Genomic DNA, 16,234 nt, shown 5'->3' on the forward strand with positions numbered 1-16,234 from the left:
TTATGTACCTGTAAATGTTTTAGGATCTCCAGTAAAAGCAGTATTGAAAACACTGATCTCAGCGTAGGATTGAGATGTGTTTGGTTGTTGCGAAAGACTCATTAAGAACACACACACACAAAAAACAACTGAACACTTATTTCCAGTTTATTGCAATCCATACCCTTTTGGACAAAGCAGGGATGTACTAACCATTTTCACCAGGTTCTGTGCTTTGCGACTCTAAAATACACTGCCCCTTAAAAAATACTAAATGTGGTTATGAATCCAGTTTTCTGACTTTTAAAGCAGCACCTAGTTCAAAAACCTGAACTTTACCATTTTACAAATATAGAGGATTTGTGGGCAAAGCAAAACAACACTTTGTAAACACTATATTATTGCTCTCTCCTTGTATGTTTTTAGAGATGGAAAAACTGAAGTTATGAGTATAAATTTCTAATTTCACAAAAGTCAGGTGTTTGCAGCACTCGTGTAGAAAATGTGTGAGTTAAGTTAATCGCCTATGCACACACTCAAAACAGTGCTGCCTGACACTGTCTGAGGATGTCTGAAAAACTTAAGACTTTTGTTCACTGACCTGCTGAATTCCAGGAAAGACAAGAAATGACAGCTATGATCTCTAGCACTGCCTTAATATCTAAATATAACAAACTTGTATCTTTGTAAACTGTCTTGCATACAAAATTCAAATGCCTCGTGCAGCTAAAAAAAAAAAGTTTTACAGCAAAGTCCAAGTATTTAAAAGGGATATTCTGGTATTCAGGTATGTGCCATCATTTGCATCATAAGACACTTTCAAATTTTCCAGTTTCAATATCACGTCAAAGTTGACATATTGATACAAATAAAATCTTACCAAAGCTCTAACAGACTAAGATGAACCAGTTTAACTCCAGTTTCTTTTCACACTTGACACCACTTAATGTGTACTGTAAAACTCCCTGCAAATCTAAGGCAACACTGATTAGACAGAATCAAGGGAAATCACCTAATTAAATTCATTACAAATCTGTACCTGTAAACTCAGTACTTGACTGCAGCTTCCCACCTTAAGACACAAAGAGGCACTACTCGATTTGTTCAATGGCTTTGCGAGGATCCAAAGTGCAACAAATTTCAGACAAACATGGCTCTCATGTTGCTTACTGTACAGATAAATGGAAAAAAAGTTTCACTGCATTATCATACAAAAATCCAATTTAAAAAAAAACAAAAAAACTTTCAATTTCTACTACAAGTTAAACTTTGGGATTAGATTTAAATCAGTTTATACTTGGGTGAATTTTTTGGAACAAGACGACTACAAAAGTCCACTGCAGTGGAATGATCAAACCTTTCTTTAAAAATGCTAGGCACAGGGATTGTACAAACAAGGTGAAGAGGTTATAACCAAACAACAAAAAAAAAAAAAAAAATTAAATTAAATTGTATTTACACGCAGAGTTAGTTAACACATGGCCTCACCAGTGTTTTAGTGTTGCTGTATAGTTAAAACATCAAAAATAAACTCCCATTACCCCGTGCTCCTTGAAGGTCCTGTAAAAAGCTTTTCTACCTGTGGATTTAGTTTGTGGTTGTGAGAGTGCTATGTGCAACTCTAACCAGAAGAGGGAAGTGATGAGGAGGCAGATAAGAAATATTAAACGTGCCTTTGGAAAAAAGTGACTGTCCATCAGTTTAGGAAAAAAAGCCACACTCCCAGTGACAATTCTGCATTAAATTTTCTTTCTCCTACTACATTTAGCCTCAGCTCATCACAGGTCATCTTTCTCCGAAGTCCACAAACAAAGCATAAAACATGATGCCAGTCTACTGCAGATTAAGTTTTGCAATCCCGTGCTTGTTGTTTCTTGTGTTCTTGCACAGGTACAAGTGGATGAAGATGCCTCGATGATGATGTGGGTGTTTAAAAAAAAAAAAAAAACAAGTCATCATTGGTCTTTCTCAAACCATTCTTCTGTCAGTTTTAGTTTGTCTAAACTTTCTTTCTCTTTCATTTCTCCAGATCTTGTATAGTTTTCACCATGTGGACTTGAACCAGTCTTTCACTGCAGTCATTTCTGACCCTCAAGGTGTCTGTGGTAGCATGCTGCTGAAGATGTCTATGAGGTTGTCCAGTCCCCACAGGTAGCCATCCTCCCTGTTGCCCTCCACCCAGGGAGTCCTGTGGTCCAGGATCTGAGGTTCCGGCAGGGGAACAGTCTTGCCGAAGTCGATCATCCAGACTTTGGCCTTCCCTGAGGCATCATGCACAAACAGCAGAGAGCTACCAACAACCTGCCATGAAGAAACCAGTGAGGCAGGTGAGTTCAGGTATGTGAGCAATTCAACACAGAAGCTGCTGATGGGATGAAATCAAAGATCTTTATCTCGGCCAACAGGTATGTTCAGACATCGTAGAAGTATGTGTTAGTGGGTCTCACCTCGTGTGTCCTGAAGAAGTCTGACTGTTCAAGTACAGAGCGGAGTTCCTCCAACCGCTGCAGGTAGAGTTTCTAAACGGAAAGGTTTAAAGAGATGCAGAGCAGAAACAGGAAGGGAAAAAAAAAAAAAAAAAAAAAATCAGATGAGATTCCTTCCTTCTGTACTATGACAGTTTGACAATCATTTGTCTTTCCTTGAAGCACATGCTGCTACTATTTATAAAAAAAACAAGCAGTGAACTAGTAACATACCAGAATCTGAGTGTCACCATCAACAAAGTCTTTCAATGCCTGCATCACCTGCTCCCTGTGCCTTGTCTTCTTAAAGTTGGTGTTACAAGTTCCATCAGCCTTCTGTTGGAAAACAGGAAACAGAGACCGAATGTATCTTGTTCTTCTCTCCTTTTATTATTGTATTTTCACCTACATGAGGACAATCTGTTCTTTCAGTAACTAATTTGAAGCCTCCTGATTCAGTCAAGCTGCAGATTCTGTGGATGCCTGGTATTTATTGCATTACCATCAGCACAAGTTCATGTTTGAGAGTTTTGATGAGAAGTCATGACATATATAGTTATAGTTAACCTGATTTATTTTCTGAAAGAACAAACAGTGCCTTTTATGGCTGCACATCCAGCTAAATACTTTAATGCGCTGTTTTTCTTGTCCACTCCTGTGTGTGTGTGTGTGTGTGGTCTGATAAATATTTATTCTTACTGACTGGTTTACATCTTGGAGAAACAATTTGTTCTTCTCAGTAACACTAACTACTACAGCCAGATATGTTCACATAGCTGGGTGTCCAGGATGACCTCTAACCTTAATGCCTTCAATGCGGAAGCCCAAAGTGGCTGTGGAGCTGAGCGTCTCCCTCCACTGCATGTATCTGGGTTTGAGGACACCCTGCTGGGCTCTCTCCTGCTCTGTGGGGGCTCCAGGGTCCACTGCGACCATCTTCTCATACATGTCTTTTCGCAAACGTGGACGCTCTCGGGCTTTTATCAGCTCCTCCTCCAAATAGGTTCTGAAAAGTAAAGGCTTAATATTTATTTTTTCAAATTAACTTTTTTGTGTTCTATAATTTTGTATTAACAAGTATAAGAAAGGACTCATTATCTGTCATGGTCCAAAAAAAAAAGTGTGCCACACAATTTCACTTTTCATCCGTCACACAGTCTCACCTGCTGCCCATCTTACAGTCCATGATGGAGGGCGAGTCAAACTCAGCCAGCAGGTCCTCCATCAGGTTATAATCCTGCTCGTCTCTCTGTACTACACCATAATAACCGGGAACATAGGGGCACAGAATGTCCTTCATCAGCTTTTGCAGGCACTGCTGCTCACACTCACAGTAGCGCTTCAACAAGCGTCCGTACTCTCCAGCCTGGAAGTTTCCTTAGAGCAAGAGATGAAATGAAAATTTAAAAAGTAGTTCAACTTTTTTGGAAATATGTTTATTAGCTTTCTTGCTGAGGGTTACATCAGAAGATCGATATCTCTCTTGAATATACAGTAAATGTGAAACTGGAGCCAGGAGGTCAGCTTAGAAACCACAACTTGTCATTACATTTCGGTTTATGCACAGAATACACACGAGCTATAGCATGTTAGTTACCGAGCTTTGAAGTTCTGCTTGGTAGATTTTGTTATATTTGGACAGCACCATGCTAGCTGTTTCCCTGACTTCCAGTCTAAATGTTAAACTAACAGGTTTAGATGATTCTTTATGCTTACCTGCATGGCCAGCTAGTTGCACCCAAGGGTAACGCTTTTTGAAGGAAACGACAAAGGGAGACCAGTGAACCATCGTCTTGAGCTTGTTCCAGGGCTTATTCTGTGAAAAATAATAAAAAAACAACTTCATCCTTCTGTTCCTAGAAGGTGTGGGTGGTTACCCAAATAACAAATTTGAAGCACTGACTAATCTGTGTGAGGGGTTTTCTTCTGTTCAAACAAACCCAGGGTGATTATTCATTAAAGGAAAACACACCTTATAGTGTGCGCGCACACACGCGCACAGACACACACACACACACACACACACACACACACAGAGACACACACACACACACACACACACACAAAACCTCAGTAGACATTGGACAGATCCTCCCCTGTAGCCAAGGTCAGGTGCAAAACCTATGTGACAAAGCCCATTCATAAAACATTTACTAAAGCCACCACTGTGGTGTCGTAAAACAGAACTGTACTGTCTGAAACTGTCTGCGTCTGTGTGTGTGTGCACATAATGGTTAACTGTGTTGGGAAACACCAGTGCTAGGACAGTGTGCAACAGGAGCTTTGACGCAAGCAAAGAGAAGACTCGCCAGAGTGTGTGCGTGTGTAGGTCATCACAACAAATTGACAGCATATTTCGGAGGTTAATGTGTGTGTACATGTGTTGCAGTAGAATTGTATATTGTAGTTTTTGTAATCATTCCTTTGTGAGCAACATGCAAACCAATGGTTTAACACAGAAACAGGATAGAAACAACAGGCAATGAGAACGTGGGGGTGTGTCGAGGACAAAACGTTAATGACAGCAATAAACTGCAAGGACAGATGACAATAATCATAAAATTAATCTTTTTATAACTAAATAACTAACTGTGAATCTTCTCCCTGCCCAGATTATCTCTGCCATATTTACATGTAAGCCTATCTCTGCGCCCTCCCATGCATTCTTTCCATAGCTGCTCCGTTCAAACTGTCAAAATAAGACTCGTAACAGGCAAAAAAAAAACAACAAAAAAACAAAACAAAACGGCTTTATTTGGGTTTAAATAGTGCTGTTTAGTAACTCAAAAGTTTAAAGGCTTCGGAAATGTTGAGTCTGAAGCATTTCAACAGAACTGAGTGTTAAAACAACTAAAATTCAAAACCTTTGACTATTTAGTCCATCTACATTTTAGTCCATCTACTCATCTGTCACCTAATGGTTTGGTCCTGTCATAACAATTCAACAAAGAACATCTGAGGAATAGTGTGTAGATGCACGTATGACAGAAGTGTGTACAACAGGTATTTCGTCAGATAGCTGGTCTAAGTCAGGATTTCAGAGACCTAAAGGCAAAGAGGGACGAGAGTGAGACATATGACCCGTGACTAATCACATTAACAGATTAATCACAACGTAACTTCCACCGGAAAACACAAGGACAGCGACTGCACTTCACCAAATTTATGTCATAAAAGCCACAGTTTGCGACAGGCCAAAACTTCCTGTAAATATATCTTCAGTGACCAGTGTTGTCCTGCTAAAAGTGAAAACTACACTGTTCCTTTTCTGATGCGGACGCAATTCATTACTTCTTGGTAATGGACTCTGTCATTAGTTTGCCTCAACTGTATCTCGAGGTTGTTATTTTGGTCAAGATGCCTTGGAGTCCTGTGTGATGGTATAGTAAAGGACAGTAACCTGAATATCAGGTTTTGTATTGTCAGTTGGATTAAAAAAAAAAGAAACAAACAAACATAAAGACACAGGATCGGATACATTATGATGAGCGTATTTCACTATTTTCTGACATTCGACAGAAAAACAGTCATCTGGGCTAAAACAAGTTTTGTAGTGAGTTTTGTAATTACAAATGTTTGGTATATATGTGAAACTTTGTGAAATTCCCAGCCTGCTGGACCAGCATAGTGTAGTTACTGTATACTGACGCAATAGACCAAAAATTTGATGAAACAGCATCTGTTTCTGGGCAAAACACAAACCATGTTTACCCATCAGTCCATTATAACCTCTGTTTCTTCACATTTAGCTATTATTAGCTGCATCCGTCCATATTTGACAAGGCCCTTAGTGACAAAAGTCCAGGAGGGAAAGAGGAGAGGAAGGGGAAACCGACACCAAATCTCCAGCTTCTCTTCTTTCCTCAGGCCACCAGGCTCTTTCCCTAATTGCTTTAGAGCTGACAGCTTAATATGTTGCCTCTTTGGGGTTAAAGCTTTTTCCTTAGTACTAGTCACAGTCAGATCTAATGTTATATGTAAAAAAAAAAAAAAATCTGTGTTTGACTTTAAACTGAAAAGACAGGCACTGCTGTTTTCATCCTGTCTCCAACCCACACACTTCACATTTCACCTCACACAGTCCAATCTTCACCATCTCCGCTTTCTCTTTTATATAAGTCATGTATATATAACATAAATGTTTCATCGATCTGTTTTCTCATCCTCCTCTTCATTCTCCAAAGCTTTGGCCTCAACAAATGTGCTCTGCCAAAAATGTTTCTCCTTCCTGTCTAAACTTATCTTTCACCACTGCAATCAAACAAGTCTCTCACTTTCTCTCAACATCTTGGCCTTCCTGCAGTTTTCTCTGTACTGCTGTTTTGACACTCAACATTCCCCTCCTCCCCTGCTACTTGTAGGCCTTTCCTAGATTTGGGGTTGGGAAAGTTGGGAATGTCTCTAGTGCTTGTCATGAAGCAACACAAAAGACACACACACACACACACACACACACACTTCTCTGCTGGGTTCCTTCAGTAATTCACATGCCAACAACAAAGGTTCATACTCGAAGTTACACAGACCACAACAATGGGTCTGTGTATTCTCAGTTTAAATGCATATATGAGATCAAAGCAAGATGTACATATTTATTTGGTACACCTAGCTACAAACAAATTTAGACCTAACACACAAGCCCTGCAATAAATCTTACCTTTGTGCAGAGGATAATGTCTGGCTTTTGTTAAAACTGTTTCAGAGAGGTGTGGTCATTTTACAGGTTTTAGTTTGTGGCACTGTTAATTTGTAAAGCTGTGATAATTAGTCGAGCTTTACTAAGTTGTGGTGACATAACATTAGAAACATCTCCTGGTATAATAAAAGGCTGTAGCTGGTTTGTTAATGCAGATGGAGAGAGCATCACAACAATACAGAAATAACCACAGACTGTACCAGACAGCCATCACATTCTTTGACAGCCAAAATATCAATTGTTTTACATAATCAATACCAGAGTCTGTCACTACGTTCGGTGGCCTGGGGCTGAAGGTAGGCGGATATTAACCCTGTATTGCTGCTATTGATAGATTTGCCACTTTCCATTTCTTACCTGACAGACTGAGCAATAGTGGACGAGGAGGCAGGCGCTGACGCAGGCCCACACAGCCCTGGATATGAAGCGAGAATGCAGACAGCACAAAATACTCCGCACCATCAGCATGGGGACTCCACAGACAAGAACTAGCAGGGATGAGTGCCTCCCCGTTGGCATAAGATCCTTCACAAACATCTACGACTTGTTTAGCCAAGTCTAATGTTACCTCCTGGCTAATGCTCTGTCTTGTTCAAGCTATTTAGCTCGGGCCCATCTGTTAATACCTGCCGTAAACTGAGGCCTGTGCCGTCTGATAAATAATCCTCTCACTTTTTTTTGTCACACTGATGCGCTCTCCTTCTCTGCAACTTCTTTTTGTCATCCCAATTCACAATTTCTCGTTTCACCATCTTGTCACTCCCTTCCTTTCTTAACACTTTCTCAATACTTTTGTTTTTCTTTTCCTGTCATTAAGCAAATCCACCTACCTACAGTTCTCTTTTTTTCCTGTCATCTGCCTGCCTGAACTAGTGCCCTGTCCTTTTACCTCCTCCCCTAAAGCACTGAACCGCTTTTTCTGAAGGTACTGGAGCTGTCTGTTCTTTCTCTTCAATCTAACCTTTGTTGTAAAATTCCCTTCCCCCACCACCCCCCCTCTTATCCCCTAATCCACCAGAGCCAATCCTGAGCCACACACTGAGCCAATCTTCTGCCAGATTCATGACAGACTGGCAGCTTGGGGATAGGAACAAGAGGCCTTACCATACCCCCTCAATGCTGTCCACATTACAAATTCCTTAGTACTATGTAGCCTAAAGAGGTGTGTGTGTGTGTGCGCGCATGCGTATACGCAACAGAACCTGTCAGACGACTACCATCAGCTACAGGAGTGATTCCACTGTATATACATACACACACACACACACACACACACACACAGTGTTTTCAGGTACTCTCGGAGCTGTTTTCACAGAACTAGTTTATATAAAACCACATCCCGTTCCCCTAGCTCAAGGTTTCTGTGTTCCGGCAGTTCAGCTGTGGAGGACCACTGAACATACAAGTTGGCACAGCTTCAAAACATCAGTGATAAACCGTCTTCAGAAAAGTTAAACAATGATTTCACAGAATAAGACAACACTTTTTTTCTTTTCATCCAACTTCTCTGAGCTCGTCTGTATAGTCATAACAAGCCTACTGCCAGATATATATGGAGGGTTTGGACTGTTTGGTCAAAAAAAAAAAAAAAAAAAAGCAACTGAACACAAAACTCATGATGGGTGTGATCATAGCTATCCACTACTATTTATAGGTTAAATGATTAATGATAGAATAATGGAAACCATTTGGTTGCAGTCCTGTTGTTATTAATATGTCAACTTTTCATTAGCTAAAACTGTCTCCCCCCATTTCATAGGGAAATACTGTAGCTTTGACTCCACTACATTTGACAGTTACGCTACCAAACAAACAATATGATGAGATTAAACTAAGGCAATGAAACGCTACTTACATATCAATATACCGGTAACATCAGTGTTGACTTGTATTGTCTTGCTGGAGAAACACAGTGTACTATAAATATATTGGAGCACACATTACAAAAGGGGTATTCAAACAAACAGTGTATGCTTTTGAACTTTGTCTCATGGATTTTTTTTTCCTCATTAACTTTGCATCAGGGATTTTGTGAAGTATTGCTGTGGGAGTGATGTGTGGGACCTCTGTATAATGAGTGGCACAAGCCTGCAATTGTGGCTCAGGCAGACAAGAAAGCACAAATGAGTAGAATCATCAAGTGTAGGCTATGTCCTTCAAAGTTTCAGTGCATGATTTTGTCTGTCTGCACTTTATCTTTTGTCAGCTTACCCTCATTTTCCTCTTGTTTTTTCTGTTCCACTGTATGTCTCATGGCGTCTGGGGAAAATATTAAGCTTTTGTGCGAGGCTGAATGTCACGAGGAGAAAGGGTGTCTCATACGGGAGAGGACTACTCTGAGAAATAACCCAATAAAACATGTGCATTGTTGGGCTAGGCAGAAATTTACATCTAATAAGCTCAAATATCAGCAGCGGAGTAGATACTGACAGTGAGAGAAAACAGGACAAGAAGAAAAAACAAGTACCATATATGGCAAAGATGTCGCCTAGCAACCGGCTCTGCCTTCAGCCCAATTTTCCATGACACACACTCAATGCAAGACGACGTCGCTGCAAGTGTGTCAGTTTGTGTGTGTGTGTGTGTGTGTGTCTCTCTGTCTGTGAGCAAGTATCTACTCACGTCACCATGCGTACACAAAATGTAACTGGTCTGGCTGGGAGGTGGCAGCCTGGCCTTGGCTTTTAAAGTCAAAAGCAAGAATCACACACACCCTCCCTTGATTAATTACCACACAAGCAGCAGCAGAGCTTTAAGTCAAAGACAAGAGGGCAAAACCTGCCCGTTAATAGCCAGGCTCTTATCAGAAACAACAGGCCACCCTCATCCTGTTTGCTATAACAGCTCAAGTGCAACTCCTCAGGTTGCTCATTTCCTGGCTGTCAGTGTAAATAGCCAAGAAATGACACTGTCCACTGACCCGTTTACTACTGCAAATTACAGCCTGCCAATTAGCTTTGTCATGTAGAGCAATGTAAACTTGAACAGTGTTCTCGTACTTTTACTCAAAAATCAACAGTAGCAGTAAACATAAATTCTTTAAATCATGCTTTTTCATTAACTGTAATTAAAAGTCTATGTAGCCTCTGATATTACAACACAAAAAAAGAAAATAACATGTTTGACGGTGTAAAGTATAATCATTTCAGGAAATAATGAACTAAGCCATTTCAAAACCACAGGGGGGGAAAGTATCACACTGTACAGAGCTGAAACTATGAGCTGATTAATCAATTGAGATAAAAACAATTCAGTAGCTCTTTTAGTAGAAACAATAGGAATTAGTCACAGCTTTAAAACTGAGTGTGTAAAAACACTAATATCAACCTCCAGGATGTTGGACAGGTTGATGGATCAAAAATGATTAAACATTTAGAAAGAAAAGTTTAAACTGAAGTAAGAAAATGGACATTATCACTAGACCACCCGACTGTATATGGAGATTTATTTATCAGTGAAGCTAACAAGGGATTAAGATGTTCAATGCGAGGCTGTGTGAGATGCGGATATTTTTGGCTCCACTGTGTCACCTGTTTGTTTGATGTGGTTATTGTTGTTAGGACTGTGGCATTCAGTTATGTTCATGTGTGTCTTCGGGAACCTGAAATCACTTTTCACATAGGAAAAACTATAGGAGTCCACACAACCGCCATTACATTTTGTTTGTGTACGCCTGAGCACACACTTTGACACAGATGTGCACACACTTGTGTTTTGAATAAGAGTCACGACAACATACCGGTTATTAGTCATTAGTTAGAGCCCTGTTTCCATCTCTCGGTGATCATAAGACAGCAGGGATTAGTACGATCCTCTGTGTCACATCTTCCTAAAATGCCAGACTGCTGTGAAAAAAAGTAACAGGGGCTACACTACATTTTAAAAACCATATATACGAGTGCGTGTTTTGTCCGGTTTCTGATTTTTTAAGTGAAAAAAGAATAGCACGCAGGTAGTTGAATACCTTTCAACATGCACGGTTGGTGACGTGACCTGAACGGAAACCCTGGATGTTCAGGATTCAAAGGCTGCTGAGAAGAGAAGTGCTGACACCAGAAGACTGTCTCCAGTGGAGACATCCTGTTTTTAAGACCGGTCTCATTCCAAGCATTTCTAGTCACGGTGCATCAGCGTGTCAAAACTTCCTAGATGGAAACATTTAAGCTGCATGTTGAGTTTGGAGGACAGGAAAATCTTAATCCTCGGGGCCAATAAACTCCATGAAAGTCTACTTGTACAGAGCCGAAGCAGAAAATGCAATGGGATGGCGAACCATTCGAACAAGAATTCAAACAGTGTTTAAAAGGTCTTGTTACTGAGCTCATCAAAGCCATTCCTCTCATTCAGTTTGTTACGCATGCTTTATTTATCAGGTTGGTGTGCGTAAACCTGTTAAGGAAGTGGCCAACACATAGGACAAATTATCTTTTCTTTTCATTAAAAAAAAAAAAAAAAAAAGACACCACATGACCCATATCAGACAAACTGTCTCAAACCTCCTGACTGTCTTGAAGGATAATCACATCACAGCAATTACCTCCCTTAAAATGTCAATATGCCAATGTCTCCACCTCTTTCACGTCTAATCTTCCACTTGGACATTCATGGGTGTCCACTAACGGTGGCTCATTTGTGCACGTCAGCTGGATAAATTCCTGGTGTAAATATGGAAATGCATGTTATTTGCTCCAGGCTCCTCTCAGCTATCTGATTAGTAAACAAATAACATGTGGCTCAATCTGTGACCACAGATGGGGAGTGCTGACCTGCTTGTGTCCTGAAAGCAGCGTGTGTGTGTGTGTGTGTGTGTGTGTGTGTGAGGGTGTGTGTGTGTGTGTGTGTGTGTGTGGATTTGTACATCTAACATCCCAAACCACTAAGTTGTAGCTATGTAATAATTTTGCATCATCAGTTGATGGCTGGGGCTTGATCACATTTTAGGTTTGGGGCCCTGCTATATGTTCAATTCCTCAGTATTTGCATTTCAGAGCACTGAGGCTGAGTGTTTTGTTTTTGTGGGAGTACAGCTGTGATATGTCAGTATTACACATATATAATATAACTTTTTAAAAAATGTTTTTAACCTGTTATCTGTTGTTTAAAAAAAAAGAGACATCAAGAGACACTCACCCCTGTCCCGTCGTCCGGGCTGGACAGACACCGGCCCGGGGACAGACTGGACTCGATGTCGCTCCCGGTGAAGTCGTCCTCGGACTCCTCGAAGGACGACGCCGAGGACAGGCCGATTGAGGAGCAGTTGGACAGCTTCCTCGGGGAGCGCATCAGGGCAGGGGACCCACCGCAGCCGCTGTCCGAGCAGGGGGACTCGTCATCGGGGTGGGGTTCTAGGCAGCAGCCGGTGCTGAGCTCCGTCCGGACGGTCATTAGGGTCTTTGTCTCCTGAGCGCGGGTCGGACTGGGGTCCCTGGTTATGATGAGTTTCGGTATGGTTCCTGGAAAACTCTGGCCTCCTGCTGGGCACCCATGGGCCTGATCATAGTCCATTCGGCTTTTGGAGTTATTTTGTTCACCGGCCGCGTTGGGCGGACATGAAATGCTACTACAGTCGCTTTTTGTCATCTTGGCCTCAGCTTGATCGTCCCTTATCGACAGTCCACTATCCAAAGGTTGATCCGGGAGCAGGCTGAACAAAGTCCGCTCAGGGTCCGGGTCAGAGGTGCGCTGTGCGGCTAAACTCTGGCTACTTCTCGGTACTACTGTAACCTCTGACACAATGCGATCCTGGTTGTTTGCCCCCGCTGGCTGCTGATCCATGGCCCTCGTCGGGGGATCCGAGGCATTGTCCTCTCGCTGGGGTTTCGGCTCTTCGCAGCCCGCACCGCTGTCTTCACCGGCCCCACTTCCCAAACCTGACGCATCGGACGAGCCAGCCGGCGCCTCTCGGTTCACGGCGTGTTGGACAGCCTCGGTAAGCTCATCTAGGCCTGCTGGTGCCTCACAACAACCCGGGGCTGCTCGGTGCTCCTCAACCGCCAACACAACCTCGTCCCTGGGCAACTTTCCTGCCCTGTGATCGCGGCGCGTTGCGGGATCTTCCGCTCCGTTTCCGCAACCTGAATCCGCTTCTGTTTGGCTGGAGTCTCGCTTTCTCCTTCCCAGACACCTCAGCACTTTATTTTTCATCGGATTCCCTTTCAAATGGTCGCTCCCTGGTCGCTTGCCCCTGCTCCCAGACCTGCGGATCCGGAGCCGCTTGGCTGGCCCGCCTGCTCTCCACTTCGCTCTGCCCAGAGTGGCGGAGCTGTGCGATAGATTCGAGCGAGTTTGGCCCATCCTGCATGCCGTAGTTGTAACAGTGACCCAGACACACCCTCAGACGCTGCTTTTGCAAAAGGCTGAAACCAATTAAACAGTGACTACTCCGAGGTACAGTAATCCATGAGTCATATGATCCATTTATTTATCCTGGGAAGTCTCAAATTGGTCCATCCCTTTCCTCCTTGTCAGAGCTGTTCATATCTGTGAGGACAAACAGATGATTAATACTTCAGTGAACACATTAACTACATGAACTCAACATAACAATACGCTGTGACAAACACTCCCTTTTCTTTAGGTGCATTAATCAGACTGATAATGTAACCATGGAGTGCCTGCATATTCTCACCAGCCCCAGTAAACAATGGCTGTCATTAATCACAGTCTGTGGCTCAGGATTAACTACTTTTTTCTTTTGTTCTGAAATTCAGATTTTCTTTCCTGTAGTCCCACAGGACAGAAAAACTGACAGGGCAAAGTCAGATCACTTACACACTATACTGAGTGGAAAATATGAGATGAGGAGCAATTTAAATATTACATGAAAACAAGTGAGTGCAACATAAGTCAAGGTTTCAGGCTTAGTTTCACCAGTGTTGGCGTAATGCTGCCCTCCTCTGTCTGGACAATCTAGAGTCCACATAAGCTTCTTGTTATCACAATTTTCAATTAGATCTCAGGGACTATTTTTAAAGTGTACCGTTTCAGACAAACTACAAAAAAAAAAAAAAAAAAAACAAATCAAAAAATGGTACTGTGGGAAGAAAATGTAGTAAACTTAAAAGTAGCTATACTGATGTGTACAACACTAGTTTGAGCCAGTGTTTCCATAACAACAGGTACACGGCTGAAGGTAAGGTATATTTTCTATCAGCCCATCATAAAGTTTCACTATTTATTAATTCTTTGCTCAAGAAGTTGGGAGGTGGAAAAAAAAAAAATCCGCTCAGTTTCCCAAAGGCCTAGGTGATGTTTCCTAGTTCTGTCTGACTAATGACTTCTTGTTTTGTCTGACACATTGTCCAAAGGCACCATGTTTTTAAAGCACATACTTACAAAAAGGAAAAAACACAAAACTAAGAAACTGGAGTTAGCATTGTTATGTGATAAAAAAAGCTGCAGAACAAGACTTTTTGAATTCTACATTTAGCTTTCGGACGCTGTGATTGATTGTATATATTTACTATATTTCTCTATTTTATATACCACACAATCCATTATGAAAATAGTCTAGTTGGAGCCCTACTCAAAACACAGCAAATATAGACAATTTAATCATTTTACAAGTACAAAAACTACAGTATCATTAAGTATTCCATAGCACCGAGGTGCTGAGTGTTATTCAGTCATTCGGTGTGACAGCACTGCCATCACTGTGTTGTGAGGAGCGAATGGTCAGAAAAAGGAAACGAGACAGGAAGGATAACAATGGAAAGAACAGTTCATCATGTACAACACATATGCAGATTTGACTACAGTCTTGTGTAATCATTATTGACCATACATAATGAATCACACATGACTAAGGCTTGTGCCACACTGACATCGAATGGATTTGTTTAAGCACAGGCACATGCGCACCCAGTGACACACTCTTTTTGGGAAGTTGGTCCTTTCTTGAACATGTTAACACTAAAAAAAAAAAAAAAAGTTAAAATAAGTAAGTGACAGCTGTCACACACAGTATCATGAATTATCTATATCATCTATATTAACTATATCATCCACACACACACACACACACAGAGGAAAAACAAGCCCACAGTGGAAAACACTTTTACTCCTCTGAAATTAAATATCCATTTTTAAATTAAATATAATATGCAGCTACTCTGTGAAGAGTAGGGTTAGTTGCTGAGATTTTTTTTTTTTTTATAGAATAGTTCAGAAAAATGTTTTTGCATAAATGTTCAAACTACAACTTTGACATTCTTGCACTTGCGGATATTTTAAGTATTACTGCACTTCTAGGAAACGTTGTTCTTTTTACTCCATTATATTTATCTGACACTTTGAAGATACATATAACCAAGATAGAAAAAAATAATATATTCTTGTAGATTAAACAACTCTCAGCTCTCCACAGCACCCAGTGAAAACTTTAAAAACCATTCAAATTCAATTAAGCATAAATAAAATGCCCCTTACTCCCTAAAGCAATACTAATAACCTAAGGGTGTAGTTTTGTCACCTCTAAGTACTTGACATTTTAAGTACATTTGCTGCTAAAACACTTCTGTATTAGTACTTCAAAAGCATAGATGCAGGTCTTGAATAGATATTTCTGCTTTTACTTCAGTAACACTTCCTCCAACACTGGTTGATGTAATGTTACAAAATGCTGCCTTAAATGGTTTATCTTAAAGTAATCTCAAACCAAGGATAGAAAACAACACAAATCGCTTTAAAAGACTAAAAAAAATGCAGTATTCCTTGAAAAAGGACACAAAAGGTGATCCTTCAACAACAACAGCACTGCGCAATAGTCACACAATAAGACAGCTGATATCATATTAGGCTACACACCGGGAAAGGTTAGTCGAGCTTACCAGCGCGCTGTGAGAAGCAGCTGTTCAGGGTTGACGCTGCTGTGAACGGGATGTGTGTGAAGCTTGTCTGCTCAGCTCGAGGTGTGTGTGTGCAGTGTGTATCCGTGTGCTGTGGAATCAGCATGTGGGTGAAGTTTTAAAAAAAAAAAAAAAGAGGAAACGCTCGACGGAACAGGGGCAGGTCTGACTTCAGCGGACACCTGGCTCAAGTTTGACCTACTGAGCTGAGCCAGACTCGGACTAACTGAACCCGGGTTACAGGCCTG

General features: G+C 41.3%; 1 protein-coding gene across 1 annotated transcript; it reads right to left on the reverse strand.

Moving 5' to 3' along the window:
- Window positions 1–129: 129 nt before the first annotated feature.
- On the reverse strand, window positions 130–16,107 carry itpkcb (inositol-trisphosphate 3-kinase Cb). The gene is made up of 8 exons (XM_026318183.2): window positions 15,969–16,107; window positions 12,271–13,620; window positions 4,161–4,260; window positions 3,608–3,821; window positions 3,246–3,450; window positions 2,679–2,780; window positions 2,427–2,498; window positions 130–2,280 (listed from the first exon to the last, which is right to left on the reverse strand). Exons 2-8 carry the CDS (start codon window positions 13,432–13,434, stop codon window positions 2,071–2,073), a joined length of 2,067 nt encoding a protein of 688 aa, XP_026173968.1. The 5' UTR covers window positions 13,435–13,620; window positions 15,969–16,107; the 3' UTR covers window positions 130–2,070.
- Between the last annotated feature and the right edge of the window lie 127 nt (window positions 16,108–16,234).

Source organism: Mastacembelus armatus, chromosome 13 (assembly GCF_900324485.2).
Source record: "Mastacembelus armatus chromosome 13, fMasArm1.2, whole genome shotgun sequence".
Taxonomy (NCBI): Eukaryota; Metazoa; Chordata; class Actinopteri; order Synbranchiformes; family Mastacembelidae; genus Mastacembelus; species Mastacembelus armatus.

Coding starts and splice junctions, on each gene's coding strand:
- itpkcb (XM_026318183.2), bottom strand. CDS start 13,434: ATGGGCCAAACTCGCTCGAATCTATCGCACAGCTCCGCCACTCTGGGC. Junction 3,451..3,607: donor GACTGTAAGATGGGCAGCAG/GTGAGACTGTGT, acceptor TTTACTTTTCAG/AACCTATTTGGAGGAGGAGC. Junction 2,781..3,245: donor TCCGCATTGAAGGCATTAAG/GTTAGAGGTCAT, acceptor GTTTTCCAACAG/AAGGCTGATGGAACTTGTAA.